This window comes from Amblyomma mixtum, chromosome 4 (assembly GCF_055824585.1).
Source record: "Amblyomma mixtum isolate Tamu chromosome 4, ASM5582458v1, whole genome shotgun sequence".
NCBI classification, from domain to species: domain Eukaryota; kingdom Metazoa; phylum Arthropoda; class Arachnida; order Ixodida; family Ixodidae; genus Amblyomma; species Amblyomma mixtum.
The window spans coordinates 121,571,899-121,593,584 of record NC_143015.1 but is presented as its reverse complement, the minus strand read 5'-3'; the positions used below and the strand labels follow the sequence as shown (position 1 = coordinate 121,593,584).

General features: G+C 44.7%; 1 protein-coding gene across 3 annotated transcripts in view; it reads right to left on the bottom strand.

The window, feature by feature from the left end:
- Positions 1-21,686, bottom strand: part of LOC149348114 (transmembrane protein 130-like) — a 47,740-nt gene that overhangs the window by 13,550 nt on the left and 12,504 nt on the right. For 2 of the 3 annotated variants that reach the window (XM_089587930.1, XM_089587929.1), the window contains exons 4-6: positions 20,506-20,668; positions 17,398-17,482; positions 14,801-15,018 (exon numbers count right to left, since the gene is read on the bottom strand). In XM_089587930.1, the coding sequence (XP_089444056.1) occupies positions 14,801-15,018; positions 17,398-17,482; positions 20,506-20,668 (466 nt within the window). Of the gene's footprint in view, positions 1-700; positions 8,567-14,800; positions 15,019-17,397; positions 17,483-20,505; positions 20,669-21,686 lie in introns of those variants that run through there. The other variant, XM_089587928.1, reaches the window with a different exon arrangement.

Below are 21,686 nucleotides of genomic sequence, written 5' to 3'. Positions count from 1 at the left end.
GCTAAAAGTCTCACTAAGAGTCTATTTCTGTGTGTATATAGGTGTATACATGCATTTCTTAGAAGTGTAAGGACACCACATGGCCTCTCTGGAGCTTGGCAGGCAGTGCGTAAACCTCAAGTTTTCTTACTGTTCCTGTTGTGCTATGAAGTAAAATATACAGCAATTAGCTTCACAGCAGTAGTGACAATGGGAGCTTTTAAGAACTCAGAAAAAGAATTTGAATTTTTATTGAAAAAAGAAGTTTTCTTCATCCTATTAAAGCCAGCTTTAATCTGTCACTGAAGTTACTGGATAAAAACAAAAGCATGTACTGTGGCATTACTTCAACCAAACATTATAGTTGATTCGATAATTTCAACTCAAAGCAAACTAACAATTGGTTCGATGGAAGGAGTTACGAGTAAACGCATCCTTTCCCACATACTTAACGCTGACAGGACGAAAGCACCAGTCTGAATAAAAACGTTGTTTGAATCAGGCATCTTTCAATTAACATGAGTCTACTGTTTGCTTGCATTACTGCTCTCACAAACCCTTTCAGAATTAAGCTGACTGCTGCCACGTCACTTAATGCCATCAAACTTGCGTACGTAGAGCAGGTACAAATCGTCCAGAACAAGCTCACAATGCCATGTACCTAAGAAGTAGAGGGCCTCTGCGAGTACGAAGAGCAAGAAAATCAACTCCGAGACAGGAGACCAGCGTCCATACATCACTTTATGGATGCACTCAAGGAAAACCACTGAACAAAAACATTCCTCTCAAAAGATCCAACAAACAATCTTCACTAAGATGGGCTGCCAAGTTCACAAAGTTCATGACCTAGACGAGGATAACACCTAAGAGATAGTCACTGCCTAAAGTAATCATAACCTGTATAATGCATGTATATACATATAAAAAGCAAGGTATTTCGTGGCAATCATCGAGTACTTGGGTAAATACATGAAAGGAAGAATATCACACATTTCAAACATTACTTGCAATACACACATTGTTATACCCAATATAAAAGCACAAATAGGAACCAAAGGTGTCCAAAAGGAAAGCCTAAAGATCTTCTTGGAAATACAATTATCAGCACTTCAGATCATGGTAACTTAACAATCGCTATAAAAATCACATCCCACCGCTTGTCAACATCTCCATGAGGTACAGCGGCCACCAGAAGTTTATGAAACTTTTGCAAAAAAAAAAAAATGAAACAAATCTTTAGCGCTAATATTGCGCTTCATAATCGTTCGGCAGCAGGTGTGTATGTATCATATACCACTCATTGCTAAACCCGAGCTAGTTCCAAAAATCCTGCTCAAAGCTAAGGATCGAATCAAATACAGTCAAATCCACTTATAACAATACTGAAGTGCTATGGAAATACCACTGTTATAACCAATAATTGTTATAACAGGTTTGTGCCGAAAATACCATAGAACACATGCAAGAGCCGACGGTGCCACAACTGACCATTGTTATATCCATTATATTGTTATAACCAGTATTGTTATAAGTGGGTTTGACTGTATGACCAGGAAAAACACAAGCCAGGGCAGCATGTCCGAAAGACACCAAAGATCACACCGTATCCACAACGCTGTTTTCGAGACGGCAACAAGCAGAAAGCAAGAACACAGGTTCCACAAAAGCTAAATCCATTTGTGATAGTAAATTTCTATCTCAGTCCACCTCAAGACACGTCGTGCACGACGCAGCGAGAAGACTTCGTAGCACGGAAATCTCAAAAAGCATGCATACTAGCTAAGCAAGAATGAGCTGCTGAGGCGTGTAATGCCTCCAGGTTGCAGGATTTTTTTTCACAAGAAGTACATTCTTACAAGGCATCCAAAGTGTGTAGTGACAAAGGCTCGCCTTCGTGTAGCATCTAATTACAGTCGCTCACTTACAGCCATTCGAAGAAAAAACATTAACAAGCAGAGAAGCTATGAATTTAATGTGGTCTTCCACTAAGCACCATTCTAAAGCTGGCCCCTCACTTATCTGCACATGTCTTTGTGGGCCTTTTGAAGGAAGGTTGATGTGCAGACAAAATCCGTTTTAAGCTACCTCCTCCGAGCAATCCTGCCTCAAGGAACTCTATAGGAAGTAGCTATCGCGACTAATGAGCCAAGCACTTTCAATGCGACAGGCCCTTAACGCCCTGTGAGACAACTAGTATTATACCCCTCCAGTTCTAAGATGGCCGAAGGTGGATAACGCTGAAAAAGTCCAAGTTAACAGAAGTTCTCACATGAACTCCACTCAAAAATATTCCCGTTACGTATAGTTTCCGCAGATGACAGAACATCGAAAGCACCATTTTACAAGTGCGCCTCTGATGTTGCAGCACATGGAAATCAAAACAGAAATTCTAGGCAAAAAGACAGGGCTCATTTGCAAAATTACTAAAAAGCACACATGGGTGGCCTTGTCCCGTTCTGTCTTCTCGAAGCCCTGCACACTGCTATCAGCAAAATGTAAAGAACTCAAAAAGTTTACACTTATACCCCTTTAAGTTAATGGCACACACGACCCATCACTCCACTTGACTTGACCCATCTACAGTGACCCTAAGTGATACTATTGTTCATTAAGAGTGGCACTGTTATGATTCATACTAAACATCTTTAACAACATGCATTCTATAAACAGGACACCCACAGGGCAAGCTGCCATAGAGCTCTCACACACACGTCTCAAGCCATCCTTTCAACAAATTTCTGAAAGCAGGCTGTCACATGCTTGACTAACATTGGGCAATACACAGCACACATCACAGCAATCAACACTAGGTCATCCGAATCAACTAATTAATCAAATGTTTAGGGGAATCCCCCAAGGTGGAGTAGATTTGTAATAAGGGAGTGATTACTCATTGACGTAATTGGAGCAATTACTCATTACTCATTGTTTAGGGGGATTCCCCTAAACATTTGACCAACACAGTTCCCACTTCGAGTTATTGATCAATTCGCTCTCCTCCTACCATAAGCTTGCCGTCCTGGTTAGCTCAATTGGTAGAGCGACTGCTCCAGTGTGCGGTGGTCCTGGGTTCGAACCCCGGACCAGGACGAATTTTTCTTTAACTACAAAGTTTCTGAAAAAGCTGTACAGCTTTCCTTTGTAGCCGTATGGCTGCGCTCGGGTGGATGCCAATGAGTAATTACTCCCTTATTACAACTAATTAATGTAAAGGTAGGCTAAATGGAAAGCCTACCGATCATTACGAAATGGCTCCTGGAGTGTTCACAAATCCAAAGCACAAAAGTATCCCCAGACAAAAACCTGCCATTTTACTCAGCAGCCTGTAACCATTGTAGTCACAACAATTTTACAGCTCCTTTTTCGCAGGTTCGACTAACATAAACAAATCAAAATAGCAACCACAGCCATCTATATGCAATAGTAATTTCATGTGACAACGTACAGTAAAACCTTGTTAATTCAGATCTCAAGGAACCAGGAAAATGGCAAATTATTCGAAGGCCCGATTTAACACATCACCCTCCAAAATGGCCCGAAATCATTCACATCTTAGTAAATTTATTTCGCCAAAACACGAGCGGTGGTCATCGTCTGCTTTTAAGACAAAAACTGCGCGGCAACAATTTTTTTTTAATAGCGTCAGGTGCACAATGAGTGCACGCACACTCTCAGGACTGTTAGCTAGTTGTGTACGAATAGTACTTTTTCCAAACAGAATTGAATACGAACAGCGTGCCTTTGCTACCGAATCGAATACGAATAGTTTAGGTGACACCCAAATCGAATATGAATCGAGTAGTGGGGGAACCGAACTGAATGCAAATTTTCAATGAGCAATCATGAGGAACAGTGATGAAGCGCTGCATTTACAGTTGTAGCTGTACCTGTCAAAAGTTTCGACGCCACACTGATGGGTTCGCAACATGAAGTCAATGTATGAACTTTATCGTAGTCATGTTATGCTCATAGGAAAAGTACCTTTTGCTGCTGATAACGGAAGATAATAACGTAGCGCCACATCTCAGTGCATGAGGCAGGTGAGAACTTACATACGAGGCAATGGCCTCCGAGGTCATACACAAAGGGCGGGTTCACTGAACCTGCCTTGTGCCTCCAATCTCTGAGGCCATGCATGAGGATTACGAACACCGCCACACGAATGGAGCGCATCGTGGCGCTGAACCCATCCAGTGTATATCAACTGCGGCAGCATTGGCAACGCAACGTGCACGGTCACCGTTTTTGGAATAGCCATGAAAGAAAAATACGGCAGGCCTTATTCAAACTGCACACCAATTATTCGAAAAGTATCCGAAAAATTGAGGGCATATTTGATTCGTTTCAAAATAATTTTGAACATACACTATTGGATTCACTCGAATAACCCACCGTATATTGCCGCGCATAAGTCAACATTTTTTTTTAAATTGTCCTTCCAAAGTTGGGGGGGAGACTTATAATTGGAGTTGACGTATAGTGGAGTCTTAACGTCGGCCTATATACAGGGTCAAAAGTAATTTTGACCGATTCACGAATAATATCACGCCCCGTGCACTCGTAATTCCATAATAGTTGTCAGAAACGGCGTGAAAGTGGATCTGCTTAAAAAAAACTTGAAGTTAACTGAGATATGCGCCAAAGGCTTGTTTTAATACGATAGCAACTTGTTATCGACAAACCAGCGGCAGCAGTGGCTCATAAGATGCTGATCGCAACTGTGTCCTCACAAGCGACGACGAGTCAGAGATGTCTCGTGAACGAATAAATGTTTCTTTATGACTCGGCCTTCTGAAAAACTTTGGATGAGCTAGGACCGCAGGGTGCGGCAGCGTCGACCTAAATTCGGAGTCTAATTTTTTTTGCCCAAAGGGGGTCGCGAGTTGGGGGGGTTGACTTATAATCGGAGTCAACTTATAATCGGCAATATACGGTAATACAAGGATGTCGATTCGGTATTTGAAATTTTGAGTTATTCACACACCCCTACTGTTAACGCACCACTGCTCCGGAATGGCAAAGGCCTCCGTGGTCTCCTTCACGGTGCAATTCCACAGCAATGGAGCCTCCTCACAAGAGACGTCGCCGCATGCGAAGAGGTGCCACTGCACAAAGCGAACTGTACGTAATGCGTGCATAGTTTCGCCACAATAAAAGAATGGAAAAATCGCGTAGACCGAGCCGAGGGGAAACACGTCGGTGCCGGAATGGCGAGACGCTTTCTGGTGAGAAAATGAAAAGGCCAGTGACGCACGAATCAGCATCCGAAACTGCGCAAAGCTGTACTGAACTGGCAGGCCGATGCGCGGCCGGGCCATCAATGCCGTGATTTGCAACAAAACTCAAAACGGGCAACTGGAATTATGCAGCCACACAATTTTTTGGCACCATGGCTCTCCAAATGTGCACCTGCTAATGCACCTCTCCGACATGATGTTTGACATGGCATAGGACATTAGCACAGTCGCTAGCTACGCTGTTCGTACAGCAACAATGTCCTCCAGTCAGGAGCACGTCAGAATTAACGAGCGTTGAACAACACAGACTTCCACGCACATTGGCACGGACCATGTCAGCATTACAGATTATTCGAATCTCCGAATTGACAGGGATCTAATTAATGAGGCTTCACTGTATCAGTGCACAGAAATCACACCTGCCACAAAAGATGGTGCATGGAAACCATTACACTAGCCACAAACAATACATTCAAACTAATTCACATATCAATGATGTCCTATTTCTTAAAAGCATGATAATTCAAAAAGCCACCCTGTGTAATGACCTTGATTACCTTAACTTCCAAAAGACAGACGCACAGAGCTTGTCATAAGCAGACTGTTTTCATGGGGGTTTAACGTCCTAAAGCAGCTGAGGCTATGAGGGACGCCGTAGTGGAGGGCTCCGGTTAATTTTGATCACCTGGGATTCTTTAACGTGCGCTGACATTGCACAGCACACGAGCCTCTAGCGCCTCGCCTCCATCGAAATTTGGCCACCACAGCCGGGATCGAACCCTCATCTTTCGGGTCAGCAGCCGAGCACCATAACCACTGAGCCACAGCAGCGGCTCTAAGCAGACTGTCATTTCTGGCTTACGAGTCCAGCTGGTGTATTTCCTGGCACTCCATGTACGGTTAAGGAGTGGATGACTAATCTGAAGCATTTTTTTTTTCGGTTTGCCGACAGATGGCAGCATGGATATGTAAAGGACCATTTTGGTACAATTTTCGAAAGAAATATGTCCACTAGGGGGTTATTTAAGGGGGGCTGTGGGGATCAGATCGCAAAAATCATGAAAAAAAGTTGATTTTTGAAAAGTACACTTTTTGGCATCTCCAACACTGTTTCTATGTTGTACTGAAATATTTCACCCAAAAAAAAACTTTAAGCGCTCCAAATAAATATATTTGTCGGCATCGACACACAGACAGTGTGTGCTAGCTTAGAACTTTCAGGCTTGTTTTCTCGAAAGTTTGTTTTGAGCTTAATACCTTGTTCGTGGAAAGCATAGCGCAGCATTGGGTGCATAAATTTTTACCCAGTTTGTTTTGTTGTGATCACTGAAATGTGGTCTGTGTCAAGACAGTCTCAGATTTACCATTTAGGCTCGCATGTTTTTATTACATCGTAATTAGAGCAGGATACATTCCAAACATAAAAGGAGGTGCATATTGTGTGCTTTAAAAAAAAAGAGCAGAGAAACTAAAAAAAAAAATTAAGAGAGTCTTGACTTACACCATACTTATTAGTAAATATTAAAAGCATTTACAGACCTGTAGCTTGTTTTTTTCTCATGCTAGGCTTTCCACAAGCAAGCAACATGGGGCAACATATAAACAATGATAAAAAGGAAACTACTAAAGCTGTCATTGTGAAACTTTGTATCTGATTGTTTGATGCTGTTTTGAGCCAGTCTACCAAATTTCATCCCTCCAAGTCTAAAATTAGAAAAGTTGCCTTCGATCCCCTCATCCCACCTAAATGACAAAGCAGGCCGTGTGCAGCCAACTGCCGGACAGTCGAGAGCTCAGTCTCTGCAGCCATGCAAACTACCCAGAATCTTTGGCTGTAAGCCACTGCCTTCTTGACGAGACACAAATACCAGTCGAGAGTCTTTTTCAAATATATACGAGTCATTTCAGGCGTGACAGATGCAGACTGCCACGTGTGCTGTAGTGCCTTCTTGTGCACAGCCACCCCCACGAAGAATACCTTCCGCTCTGCAGTTCATAATAAATTGATAAAGTGTTGCAAGTTGGTGCTTGTGTGTCACCTGTCTTTCTGCACTGTCATTGTCTGGTCGTGTGCTTAACTTTCATGCGATGAATAAGGACACTGTTGGATACCAATGGTGCCACAGACCCTAGAAAAGTCTTGACGGACCCTAAAGGCTCCACGAATCCTCGAGAGAGAGAGCAACTGGTCAAGGCAATGAAAGCCCCGCAGCAAACGTTAGATACTTCACCAAGCAGCCCAAAGAGTGCGCAATTGGTCACACCCAAAAGGCCTCCATACTCCTTAAATAGATGCAGTCGCCTATCACACAACACCTTGCATTTTCTGGCAACATTCCCCATCATCATCACAGAGATCACTCGGTGTAAACCTGTCACTTTGGTGTAACACCCTTGTTTCCAAAGCCACACCGGAAATAGATGTGTCACTGAGAAGAATCCTGACTACCTAGCAAGCACTACCAGGCAGTTCACTCCAGCTGAACATTATAGAAGCACTTCATCTTCAAACTTACAAGTACTACCACTCCACACCCACCATGGATGTTTTCTAAACCTTAGCAGCCTAGCACCGAGCAAGAGATGAAGTGAGAAAAGCACTCTTCCTCTTGGTGACTAACACACACCCTTAGATGTTTGATTCTTTCAGGCACACACACCAGATACCTCTAGAAAACACTGCCACACACAATGCACCACAGGACAGGGTAGTCCTTCTCTTCCAAGAACAGTACCTAAGAAACAACCAAACTCTTCCACTGATGTGCACGAATGTAGGCACCACTGCACTTTCAACAGGAAATCCACTTTCCAGGAAACACCAGCAGCCTAGAACGTGACTGCCTCAGTCACTCCCTGCGTCTAAACACCGCTTCCCTATTATCTCTCTCCTGTGCCCATCTGAGCACCAGCACTGTCCGCAGTCATTTCACCAGGTGGCATTGACGGCAGCGCATCTGACCCGTCGCCGGAACCGCGTGGCAACCTCGTGTCGGAAGACGACTTCTCGGCGCCGTTGCCAAATCCGCGGATGCCGCTTCCCTTTGTCAGATTGTCTTCCTCGCCCGCCGAGCTGCTGCTGCTGCTGGCGCCATCTGTGTCGTTGGGTGCCAGTGGAGAAGGCTTCGCGCACGATGGGAAAGTGTCCCTCCAGGCGCCCAGCAGGTGCTCCCAGAAGGTCTTCTCAGTGAGCTCCAGGTCGGGCCGTTGAAAGTCAAAGTCCGCCACCTCGACCTGGAGCCTGTTTCGCGTGTGGATGTGGTACGCTATGCCCGTCACCAGGATCACAAACGCCAGCAGCGAGCATGTGATCGGCAGGATAATGGTGGACAGCAGGCCACTGCGCGGCACTGTGAGAGAAGGAGAGAGGACGTCGTGGAGGAGGATTCGACTGAGCACACTGCTCTGAACACGACCGAACACATCGAAATGCTATAAGTCAGCGAAAAGAGGAAAAACCTGCACGTGCTTGCATGCGTGATAATTGGCAACAATAAGCTGCAACAGCAACTGGTCGTGACAGACACGAAAGCAAACCAGCGGCTAGAGGATGAAGCCAGGACAGACAGTCCACAAAGTCAACTGAAATAGGTCGCGAAGCCGGAGCTCGAATGCGGTCCAGAACCAAGTGCTAGCGACATCAAATTAGTGGAACTAAAGCGCCAAAATGAAATGAGTGGACAGACACGACTAGAAGAGGAAAATAATTAGGACATATTTTGTGTTTCAAAAGCATTCAAAAACAATTGCAGTGATTCCTTTTTAAAATGTTTTAGTTGTGTGCATTTTGTTAGAAAGTATAGCGCTTGCTTTGTAAAAATTTTTATGACAGCGTTCGCTCAGAGCAGTGGCAATGGCAGCGGGACGATGCCAAGGTTGACGGTGCTCTGATGTCATACCCTGGTCATATCTTTTGACCATTCTGCTTGCTTTTGTTTGAAACTCAATTCTGCTAGCCCTACTTTTTCCTCGTTGCTTGTTGCTCGAGTTCTTGGTGTGCATCGTTCGTGTACAGTTTCCGCTTTTCCCTTTTGCCAGCGCTTCTGTGTAGTTTCGTTCGGTTGGGTGCGGTTCTGTCGCTTTTGCCCCAAAAGGGCATCGTCTGTGGACATGGGGCTTCCGTACGCAAAAAAGAGGTGTGCGGTTGTACAATGTGCGAGCGATACCCTGTCTGGCGGCGTCACATTTCATTACAACCCTGACATTCAGCGCGACACCTGAGGCGAAGACGAAGGAAAAAGGCACAACGAGAACTGGCTACCTAAAAATAGCGTTGGTGGTCGGCACTCGTCGAGTCTTCTTTCTTCGTTCTCGTGTCGGGTGTCGCGCTGAAGCATCGCGGCGTTCAGCAGTTTATTTTTCCCGCCACGCAGCATGTGACGCTGTCACGAATATGACGTCACTAAAACACGTGACTTTGACGTCGCGTTTACGTTTTAATTATGACGTCACTTTTTAGCTGTCCACGCATTTCGAAGATGGCGCTGGCTGCGCATTATAAGCCGCCATGTTTTGAACGTATGGGCTTCTATGCAGCCTACGCTACCATTGTACATCTACCTTCCAGTCCATCTGGAAAGTGGCTTCCAAGTTGGCACAAAGTGCACCTTCGATTAGAAACAGACCACAACTTACCAACATGGCCCACCAAGCCATGGGGACCAAAATATTGAAAGGACTTACCCAACACACTCAGGACGCAGTGCAAACAAAACTGTACCCTCATGGGCCACTAAGCAGCTAGTCAGGCTATGTGAAAATTCAAGATTACCTCACCAATGCTTAGAACTGAAATGAATGTCAAGGCCATGCACAGCTGAAAGTCAAGAACTCCCGAAGCTTACTGTAAGTCTGCAAACTGAGGTACCCAAAAGGAATGAAGGTCGGAGAGAGAACGAACCGAACACTAGCTGCCCCCAAGCCAGGCAAAGCAAAACCGAAGGAATACCACTGACCGCCACCAAACTAGCATGCCAAATCTCCACGGAGCTTTCAGTTAGTATGGTTCTGCTATCATTCAGGCCAACAGAGCAGTATGCTGACACAAATGCGGAAAACATTGTGACGTTAACCAAGCAGAGGGAAATCAGTAGATTCTAAAAGAAGCTCTACAAGAGATGCAGTGGAAGAGAACAAAGAACCGAGCAGCCATGCTGGCAGACTTCAAGACAGGCAAAACCGAATGCAGCGTCCATGAGCAGTGCGCAGTAGCCGACACACAAATCCATGCGTCTCTAACCTTTGACAACTCGCTCGCATACAAGCTTACACACTCGGGCACAGTCAGGCAGCTGTAACTCTGCACAATTAGCACAGATTCCCGCACAATTGTAAGCTGCAAACAGGGTGACACAGCATCTTGCCACAGCAGGTCAGCCTCAAATTCAGCACATTAAGGGAGGACATGGGTCTTAGAGCATTTTTTTTTATTTACAGACCAAATGCAATGACACTGCACAGACTTATTCCGTTTCATCTGCTGATTTCAAACATGCAATTTGTTTATTTCTAGGCCAATTAGTTCCTGAGATATTAATATATATCATGCCATTGTCTGCTCAAACAGTAGAAAAAAATGGGCCACCGGAAATTTAATTTTAATATGTGGGTAGGTACTACAATGTGCGAGAAATGCAACGCTGGAAGCAGTTTTCAGTTTTTTTGTCTGTGTGGACAAATGGGCTTAATAGTTAGTTTTCAAGTGAGTTAACCAGACATACAGTGCCAGAAAACACATGACACACATGAAACTAACTATTAAGCCCATTTGTCCACACGGACAAAAAACTGAAAACTGCTTCCAGCGTTGCATTCCTCACACATTGTAGTATCTACCCACATATTGAAATTAAATTTCTGGTGGCCTATCTTTTTTCTATTGTTTGAGCAGACAGTGGCATGATATATATTAATATCTCAGGAACTAATTGGCCTAGAAATAAACAAATTGCATATTTGAAATCAGCAGAAAAAACTGAATAAGTCTGTGCAGTTTCATTGCATTTGGTCTGTAAATAAGAAAAATGCTGTAAGATCCATGTCCCCCCTTAAATGCATTTTTTCACAGGAAAGTCAGCAAAACAAAGCAGTTCTGCGCCAACATCACAAGCACACATGCAGGCCTGATGCTTCACATGTGTAACATTGAATAAAAACACATGGCCTGCACATCAGCAATACCATCACCGCCAGTCACACAGTAAGCACCGCGTCCAGTGAGTGACAGCGAATGGCTCGTACATTGTCAATGTTTCAACTGGCAGCCATGCACTACAGACTGTAAGCAGTGGCACATGGCCATGAATAAATCCATCATCATCAGCCTGACTACACCCACTGCAGGGCAAAGGCCTCTCCCATGTCTCTCCAATTAACCCTGTCCTGCGCCAGCCGTGGCCACCATATTCCCGCAAATTTCTTAATCTCATCCGCCCACCTAATTTTCTGCCGCCCCCTGCTACGTTGGCCTTCTCTTCGAATCCACTCCGTTACCCTTAAGGACCAGCGGTTATCTTGCCTTCGCATTACATGCCCTGCCCAAGCCCACTTCATCCTCTTGATTTCAACTAGGATATCATTAACCCGCATTTGTTCTCTCACCCACTCCGCCCGCTTCCGATCTCTTAATGTTACACCTATCATTTTTCTTTCCATAGCTCACTGTGTTGTCCTTAACTTAAGCTGAACCCTTTTTGTTAGCCTCCACGTTACTGCCCCATAGGTGAGTACTGGTAAGATACACCTGTTGTATACTTTTCTATTGAGGGATATTTGCAAACTGCCATTAATGATCTGAGATAACCTGCCATATGCACTTCACCCCATTCTAATTCTTCTAGTTATTTCCCTCTCATGATCCAGATCAGCTGTCACTACCTGCCCTAAATAGACATATTCTCCGGCCAGCCGTAAACAGATCTGCATGAATGCATTTCCCATGCTTGGTTGATAAAAATTTCAGATAATACAGCTACATCAAATTTAAATCACCAAGGTTCCACTTCTCCACAAGGTTCTCCACAGAAGGGCGGCTCCAACCCGAGCAACAGCAGCAACTACCACAAGTTTTGCTCACCATCAGAAAACATACAAACTATTACAAACCACAATGACCCACTGCCAAGCTGGTTCACAGAAACAAGGTGCGATGCATAGATACAAGGTGCCCCTTCCCATCCCTCTCACTCGCATTGATGGACATAACAGGTTCCTGTCCAGTGCTGACAGCCTCCCCAAACAGATTTCAAAATTTTGAACATCAAATGTGGTACGCAGAGCACACGCTCCAGAACAAACACTGCCACTGAAAGCACCACAGAAATAGCACATACTGTTCAAATGGGAGACTGCAGTTCTCCCATGTGGCCAACCATGTGACCACGAAAAGCACGTAACCTGTGCCAGAGACAACAAGAAACAGAGGGGCAGAAAAGCCTCCTGTCTGTTGCCCACTACCGTATTTTCCGGTGTATAAGACGCGGCTTTTTTTCAAAAATCTTGCTGATGCATCCTATACAAGGGTGAGTCTTATACGCTAATTTTCCGTTTTGTTTTTTTTGTGAGTTCAGAAATTACTCAGGGTCATGTTCCAGTTTTTTTTCACCGAAAAAAATATCACTACCAATGACGTGATTGTAACACAGTTAATACTTCAATACGGGGACCACCATGCGTCACTTTTTTTAAGTGAACTTTATCATGAAACGGCAGGGATGACGACTTCCGGGATCACAAACACCCGACCGTTTCGGAGGTCCCAAGCAAAAGTAATGTGAAATTCCAAAAGATGGCGACAATCACGCTTCTTGCCATTGTCAGGACAAGCCAAGACAAGCTGGCGTTCTTTTTTAGCCACCCTTTGCAACTTTCTTTGCTCCGTGTACGTAGTGAGAAGAGAATGTGTTAGCCGCGTTGCCTCCAGAAATGGGCGAAATTTTTGATAGCACATTCGAAGATGAAGACTTCGAAGGTTTTAAGTAGAAATAAAATGTTGTTATGGACATATGGTAGAGCTCTTTCGTTCTTTTTTTCTTTTTTCTAAAATGTGGGCGGGTATGGCGTGAGTTGCCTTTTTCGATCAGTTAGCGTTGCTTAAGAATTTCTCACAGGTACGGTGAATTTCGCGATGGTCGCGCAAGCGTGTTTATTAAGCCTCACTAGCCTAACTGGGTAAATTGGAGTGCGTCTTATACACAGGTGCGTCTTATATACCAACTTTTTCAATGACAGCCTGCATATATGGCGTGTGCGTCTTATACACCGGAAAATACGGTACGTGTTCCTAAAGAGCAAGAGTGAACGAACTAGCCCAACCTCAAGCATCAGTGATGTAAGACAGTGCCATGCTCGGGAACGGCAATTCTGCTTTCTGACACACGGCGACATCGCAGGTGCTTTCAGAGGCTCACAGTGGTTTGGCAATCCCAGTACTAAGCACACAGTAAAGCATCCGACAGAACTGCAAAAGACTGCAGAGCAGTTTTCGCCTCGAAAACGGAAAAACGCTGCCTGGCTTACCACAGAAGAACGGGGTCATTCGGTAATTGAACCTACAGATAATGCGGACCTTTTTTCCAGACCCTTTGAGCCTTAATCAACCGCAACTTACAGTACTATCAAAGCTGAACGAATTAATGCAGGGCGGGAGGGGGGTAGGGCTACAGTCGTGATAGCACGCTTGTTACGGCATTATCCATGCAACTCACAACCATCACGTCTCCAGTTCCCAATATGAACATTCCTCTTTTCATGTCTTTAAATCTGATGGCATTTCAATACCAGAAACTGAGAATTTCAAATAACTGAACATTTGTTGTTTCTTCCTTTTTGTGCCCTGACTGAATCACTGAATCACTTTCTTCTTCAGTAGCGCTTTCTTCGGACATTTCTTTGTCCGACAAATCATCCCAAATGTACTCATCTTCCGTGCCATCGAGGGCGTTCTAGATGCCCCGCTTCTTAAGCCCGCTTCAGCCGCCCGCGAAAAGGGCTTCTTTCTGTCGTGGCGGTCGTGGCCATCCACGAATGCTTCCTTCGACGACACCAAACTGCCTCCCGGCCACACCGTTGCCGATGTTCTCCACAGCTAAAATCACTTTTCGCTTTAAAGCAGCCAAGTACTGTTTTCGAGACCTTGACATCGTGCTCCCCAAAACAATATCCACTTCACGAAGCGTGCCTTACATGCTTGCACGTGCGTTGTCAACAGGCACACGACACACCGCGACCCCCCGGCGCACCCAACGAATCAACAAGGAAACGACGTCGTGACGTCGTTTGTCGAGAGTAACGAAGCCAAGCCGTAGCCATGCACCAATAGCAAAGTCAAGCCGTAGCCACGCCACAAAAACGAAACCAAAACTTTGAGCAACTTCGAAAATTTTTGTTCGGATTCGCAAATAGTACGAGGCGGAAATTTAGGACGCTAATTATGGGGAAAAACCTCGTATTATACGCGGGTTTTTACGGTATACCTAACCGCCCCTTCACCTGCTTGCCCTTCTCTGTCTTGACAAGAAGGAGAGGAGGGTTTTGCGACTGAGCCAAATGCACAGTCGTCCAGCACTGCAGACCACACAACTCACCATCGTAGATGTGCACCTCGATGTTCTTGACAAAGGGCCTGGTCTGGACGATGTTGCTCACAAGGATGGCGATGAAGTGCGAGCCGTCCTGGGGGAAGTAGTGCACCACCGGGAACTGGCACTGGTTGGTCGAGATGGGCTCGTCGCACGTCAGGTTGGCCGTCGAGTTGCTCGTCGTGTTGCCCGGCAGGTACTTCCAGCAGTAGTTGTAGGGGGCGCTGCAAAACCACCGAGAAAAATGTGTTCCCACGAGGACGACCAGGAGCTGTTGCCGTATGGCTGCGCTCGGGTGGACGTCAATGAGTAACTACTCCCTTATTACAAATCTACTCCACCTTGGTAGATTCCCCTAAACATTTCGTCAACACTGTTCCCACTTCGAGTTACTGATCAATTCGCTCTCGCCCTACCTTAGGCTTGCCATCCCGGTTAGCTCAATTGGTAGAGCGACTGCTCCGGTGAAGCGGTGGTACCGGGTTCGAACCTCGGACCAGGACGAATTTTTCTTTAACTACGAAGTTTCTGAGAAAGCTGTGTAGCTTTCCTTTGTAGCCGTATGGCTGCGCTCGGGTGGACGTCAATGAGTAATTACTCCCTTATTACAAATCCACTCCACCTTGGAGGATTCCCCTAAACATTTGGTCAACAGCTGTTGCAGCCCAGCAACAGTGCGGTTATTTGCCTGCTATTGCTGGTTTAAAATTTTAATCAACGTGCTAATGTTATTTTGTGCGACTTTGTAATGTGCTTATTGTTAGGAGGCCCGCAGGCACTTTTCACTAGGGGCCTTATAATGTGATGTATATTGTTTAACCAATGTTGGTCTATGATTTATATAGATCAAAATTTGAAACTTGAAAAAAAAAAATAGTGCCATAACTGGTGCTGCACTTGCTACACTGCAACGTGCTGAAAATAGTGTTGGAAACGGTGCTGCACTTGTTGCACTACTGCGGTGCAGCAATTACTACAGTGCTATTTTTTTAACATTTCGCTCAAAAGGACAGACTCCCAACATTTTGCACACAAGGTAATCACAGCTCCAGCTGTGGGCTATACAGTAACACATATAGCAAGAAGCAAAGTTCTGAAATGGAATAAGAAGTTAACCCTAGGCTCAGTAATCAAAAGACAAAGCGAAAGTTCCTTCTGCACAAGTTCTGCCTTAATTCAAAAATAAGAGGCTTTCTCCTCGATGGTCTTTGCGAGCTTAAAGCTTCCTAAGCACACTACTACTCTGGGGAAGTGTGAAGGCAGTAGTATTCTGAGCTAGCTGGCTTTTGGGCTGATCCAATATTTGGACAAACTTTGAGCAGCGGCTTACAATCATCTGCAGGAAAGGGAGCATCACCACATCATTTCTGCACTCCCAGTAATTTGATATTACACTAATGAGACACTGACCTTTATTTTTATTTATTATTTATTTATTAGTTACCTGCATCGCCCCGCAGGGCATTACAGCAGGGGGGTGGGGGGGGTACAGGCTTCATTATAGGTATAAAACAATTATTGCAGTGCATGGAAAAATGCATCATTAGATGTGATACATACAATGCTCGATGGCAAACTGTTCCAGTCCCGAACAGTTCTAACAAAAAAAAAGAATAACGCAAGACGTCACCCTTGCAAGAAAATTCCCTGACCTTCAAGCAGTGGTCCGGTCGCTTTGAGATATAATGAGGTGCCTGGATATATTGTTAGCGGTTTATGCCAGTTTTTGAATAATAAATCTCATGGAAAAATTTCAATCTGATGTACCTTCTACGGTCCTTCAACTCTTGCCAGTTAAGTTATCGTTTGCTTTCCGTCATACTAACTTGCCAATTATAATTACCAAGAACAAATCTAACAGCCCTATTCTGAATTTTCTCTAATTTTCCTACACGCTCAGGTGTGTGTGGGTCCCAGCAAACACATCCATATTCAAGTATGGAGCGTACATGACTGAAATACAGCTGTGTTTTTAAGTTACTTGGCAAATGGCTAAAATTCCGCCGTAGGAAACCCAAACGTGATGCTGCCTTATTCGCAATATAATTAACCTAACACCCTCTAGCCACTGATGGGCACCACTCAAGCAAGGCCAGACACAAGAGTAGCTTAAGCAGCGCAGTATACAATGCCAGGAACAGGCTTTACATTTGGGAAGTGCCGGCTCCATTTTTCTTTTTCGTTTAGCCATGCTTTTGGTGCAGGTCTGGTGCAAGATAGAGTGGCAAACCGTTAGTGGTGCAGTGGGGCACAATTGGAGCAGCACTTGCATCACTGTGTTAGCTGCAACAACAGAGCACAGCATGCCGCAATCATCCACTCCAACCCGACTTTCTCTGCCAGTTTACAATATGTGCTCCTATTTAAGTCACAAGTTCTGCTCTCGTCATTGCTGCCATGAGGCAAGATCTACCAGAATAAGCCAATATTTCTATACTCGCGTCTGACCACTGAGTGTTCCTCTAAGAAGATCAGTAATGCTTGCAGCCACAGCTCCTATTTGTTCAGATGCACAAGCAGGTCAAAGAAGTTAAAACTGAACACGAGAAATAAGGCAGCTCATTACATGTGGGCGAGAAGTGCTTAAACACAACTTCACATACCTGCCGTTGCATGTCACATCGAGCGCGACGACGTCACCGCGACGAAGCCAAACGTTGCCTTGGACACTGACCCCTGTTATTGGATCTGCCAGGGAGAACAAGCACGTGAAACAGTAAATGATCCCCTTATTACATGACACTGCAGCATCCGCTGGCATAGATGCATGACTCACGCTTGTCCTAGTTTGCATGTGGTTAATACGCAATCGTTCAATTATAATAGAACCCCCAGAGACGAACTCTGTTAAAGGGATACTGAAGCAAAATCTTAAAATTAAACAAAAACGCTGAAAATAGATTCTCGGAATGTCATTACACCGAAATCTAGTCGTCACTGCGCACATTTTTCCACGGATGGTTTTATATTCGATGTTTCATGAGCGCGCGCCAAGCCCTCCCGGCCGGTGCGAGGCGAAGAGCGCGACGTCATGGCACCCTCCCGCAGCGACAGATATGGTGGCGCCCTTCGATGCACGAAGCCTCGCTTCGGACTGGTTTCGTCGTTGTTACTCCTTCTTCAGCGTGTTTAACGGCCATAAATAGGCCACCGGTCTTTCGCTTCGTCTCCTGTCGCCCATAAGAAAACGTACGAGTGATATATTTGCTTTATTGTTTTATTTAGAGTGACGGTTCTGCCCCCTTTAGGCTAAGAGGGGTGTCGGTTTGTTGACAACAATGGTTCCCTTCTTAACCACCAGTAGCGCCACTAGTCTGAACATCGTCGGGTTTCTGTTTTAAAAGTGAGAATGTTAGAAATGGCATAAGGACAGGAAAAAAATAGCTGCATTTAGCGTACGCAAGCGTGCATACGGTTATGGTTTGTAGACAGCATGAATTAACATCTTGACATATCTGTGTACGCCGTGAGCAGACGTCAGACAGACAACGAGCGGCCGACACAATGGCAATCATGCTTCTGCGGGAACGGTGGGCGCGCGGGTGTTATGACGTTTAGTCGCAGCTTCCACAGGCGGCCACCAGGTGCAACGATACGGCAATAAATCGCGAAAAAAAAACGTGTTATCCGCCTTTTTCGCTAAAATGCTTGTTGCGTTTATCAATTTTAGCAGTCAAGCTGTTGTGTACATGTAAAAGAGCAGCTCCAAAAGTTTGGTTCAGTATCCCTTTAACATGAATTGTCAGATAAGGTGAATAATATGAGAACACTTGGTTGGTTTCCCATAGACTCAATGTAAAAAGAAATCCGCCTAATCCTTTAACCACCAAGTTAATTCCCTCATCACTGGCGATATTGATACTTTCTCCCACGACGAGTACAGCTCGGGATTGCTGGTTAAAGGCTCAAGACAAACTGCTTCACATGTCCTTCGATCACTATATACTGTCGTGACAGAGATGCAAGTTTTACCAAGAAATTATCCATACCTGCCGAACCGAAATAAGTTAATTGTAACAAGCGATATTCATAAATATTATCCACACAGATCATATTAAGTGATGTTGTTATGGGTTGAATATTTGACGTTGGCTCTAAGTTTACGATGAGACGAACAATTTTTCTTTGCAAGACAAGAAGCTTGTTCATATTTGTTTTAGTTGTTGTTGCCCATACTAGAGTACAGTAGTTAACGTGAGAAAGGAACAGAGCATAGTAAATTTGCAGTTTAGCACTTATGGGGAGCGATGTGCGACAGCGTGAGATTACACCAGTAACAGTAGAGAGCTTTTTAGAAATATGGTTTATATGAGCGTCCCATTTAAGATGCGAAGAGAAGTATACACCTAGAACCTTATGCTCGTGAACTATCTAGTGCTGGTCCTGGAAAATGAGTGGATCTAGGGGAGAAACTTCTTTATTACTTAACACTTAACAGTAAATACCCTTAACGCTATGTGTTAATGGCAACGAGCAGGTAGTTCAAGGCATCACAAATGCATGGTGCCCCAGGAAATCGTCTGAGGACCTTGGAAAGGGAAATATTAAAATTCATTTCCAAACAACTGAAACACTGCCCAGCTGCGAAATTGGCCACAAAAGGTCAGAAGGCTGAGCAGGACCTACGACAGAAGATCCGGTAAAATGAGTGCCCCTTGAAAGAAACCCTGCAGTTGCCCTCCAAAGGCAGATTAACTCTTTCCCTATCGCGCCCACTGAGCATCGTTAGCCCGCTAACGATAATTTCATGCCCCGATTTCGGAACCTTCTGCATTGCTAATGACCACGCTGCCGATGTAGCTTGTAGGCCAGGAACCAAAGTTTTGTTTCCGATGTAGTTTTCTTTTGTCCCGTGAGGGGGAACTTTCTAACGTGCTCCGAAGAAATGAAGACGCGGACCTACGCTCATTGCTCGCCATGTTGCCCGCAGATGATGCCTTCGCCGCTCGACTTCGGAGCCTTCCGCGTTGCTTACAGGCACGATGCGCATCGGGCTTGTAGCCAGAGAACTGAAGTTTTGTTTCCGATATAGTTTTTTTTACCAATACAAAACAGCATTTTTTGAACGCACTCCGAGGATGCGGTACCATCAAAGTCGCTTGGTTGCCTCCGCATGCGCGGCACGCGCTCTAAGACATAGCAAATCTCAGGACTCCGTTTCGTCTGCAAGTGATTTAATCGACGTCCTGTGCAACAACAAGCCTGAAAATGTTGCAAGGTGCTGAGGATGATTCAGTTTTCACATCGGTGATGATGGAAACAAGCCTGAAACACAGGCGGCCGTGCTCCGATGCACAACTATAGAGTTTCCAGTTATTGTTTTGTAGCAACAATACTATTCAAGATAGAAATGATTTTTTTTTTTTTGCAGAGAGTGGCCAATAGAGTAACAAACATTTCGCATATTTCAAAAAATTTTAAACATTTTTTATTTTTAAATACAAGCGTGTTTTTGCAAGTTTTGTTGAATTTTTTTCTAAAATCTCATTTTTAGCAAATAAAATTTTTTGTTGCAACATGGAATTTGTTGTTTAAAAGTATATTAAAAGAAAGCGCCTTTATTCAGCTCTGTTTTTGGGTATTGCAATCAATATTGAATGCAATAGTTTTTACAGAAAAAAAAAATGTACTGAAACCTTCAGGAAATGGTCATTTTCCCCATGGTAGGGAAAGAGTTAATGGCGTCAATGGCCCTGACGGGGACCACTCACCCTTTGGAGCTATGCCGCGTGCAAAGGAGCCAACCTTGATCTGTGGAGCCGTGGAGTTTGGCTTGTTGACCAGCGCCACCACGATGAGGTACACCGAGTGCTCGTGCGTGTCGGTGAAATTCACCGTGAAGTAGGGCGCATAGTGGGACAGGCCGTAGTCCAGCTGAATCGGCAGAGAAGGAAATTAAACTGCAGGCTTTAGCATCCAGATGAGACACACGGGCTATGAGACACACAGCTGTGGACAGCTCTGGATTAGTTCAGAACACAAGAGGTCTTTAAATATGTGCTGACATGGCACTGCAAACAGGCGTTTTTGTATCATGCCTCCACTGAAATGTGGCCTCAGCCGCCATGATTGATGGAATTCTCTACTTCAGGATCAGCAGTCCAACCCCAAAGCCAGTGAACCCCTACAACAGGTTGACGACCACGGAGGGCAGTATAAAATCACTGGGCTACATGCTGATGTTACATAATGCGGCTTTACTTCTGTGCTTTCTTTAACGGGCACAGCTTTTTACCATATACTCTCGAGTACACTGCATGTTTTAACACACCTGGGATACAATATGCAAGGGTGTTCTGAGAACACAACTATTCCGAAACACTAATGGTCTTCTCCCAGCCTCCCCCATGGCCCATGAATGCTATGCATAACCTTCTCTGCTTGATGCAAGACGAATTTTATTTTCTATTTTAGCTCCAAGCCTTAAGTGGTTACAGTAATACTTACGTCAATATTTTTTTTTTTTGCAAGTCTCACACAAAAATTCCTTTGAGAGCACAGTTCTTTGCATGCCATCTTCAGTGTACATTAGCAAAGATGCCAGGCTGGTTGTTTCATTTTTCGGAAAAACATTATTCTGCACAAACTAGACGACACCCACAAAGACCAGCAGTGCTCATCCTGTGTCAAGTTCCCCATCATCACAATATTTTGCAAACCAGAGAGTCTGCCCCACTTAATAATGACACAGGATCTGCTGGAAACACATAGTTGTACGCACTACCCCTTTACCTGCTCTCCATCCTCCTCTGGAATAAAATGATGTAAGAGCCTTTTTCAAACGCCAGAGAAGAGCATGCGTACACCGTGGGATAGCCCTGTGCCGTTCACATTCGTGTTTTAAAAAAGCACACATCATCTGAGAGGCTAAAATTCATTACAACCCCCCCCC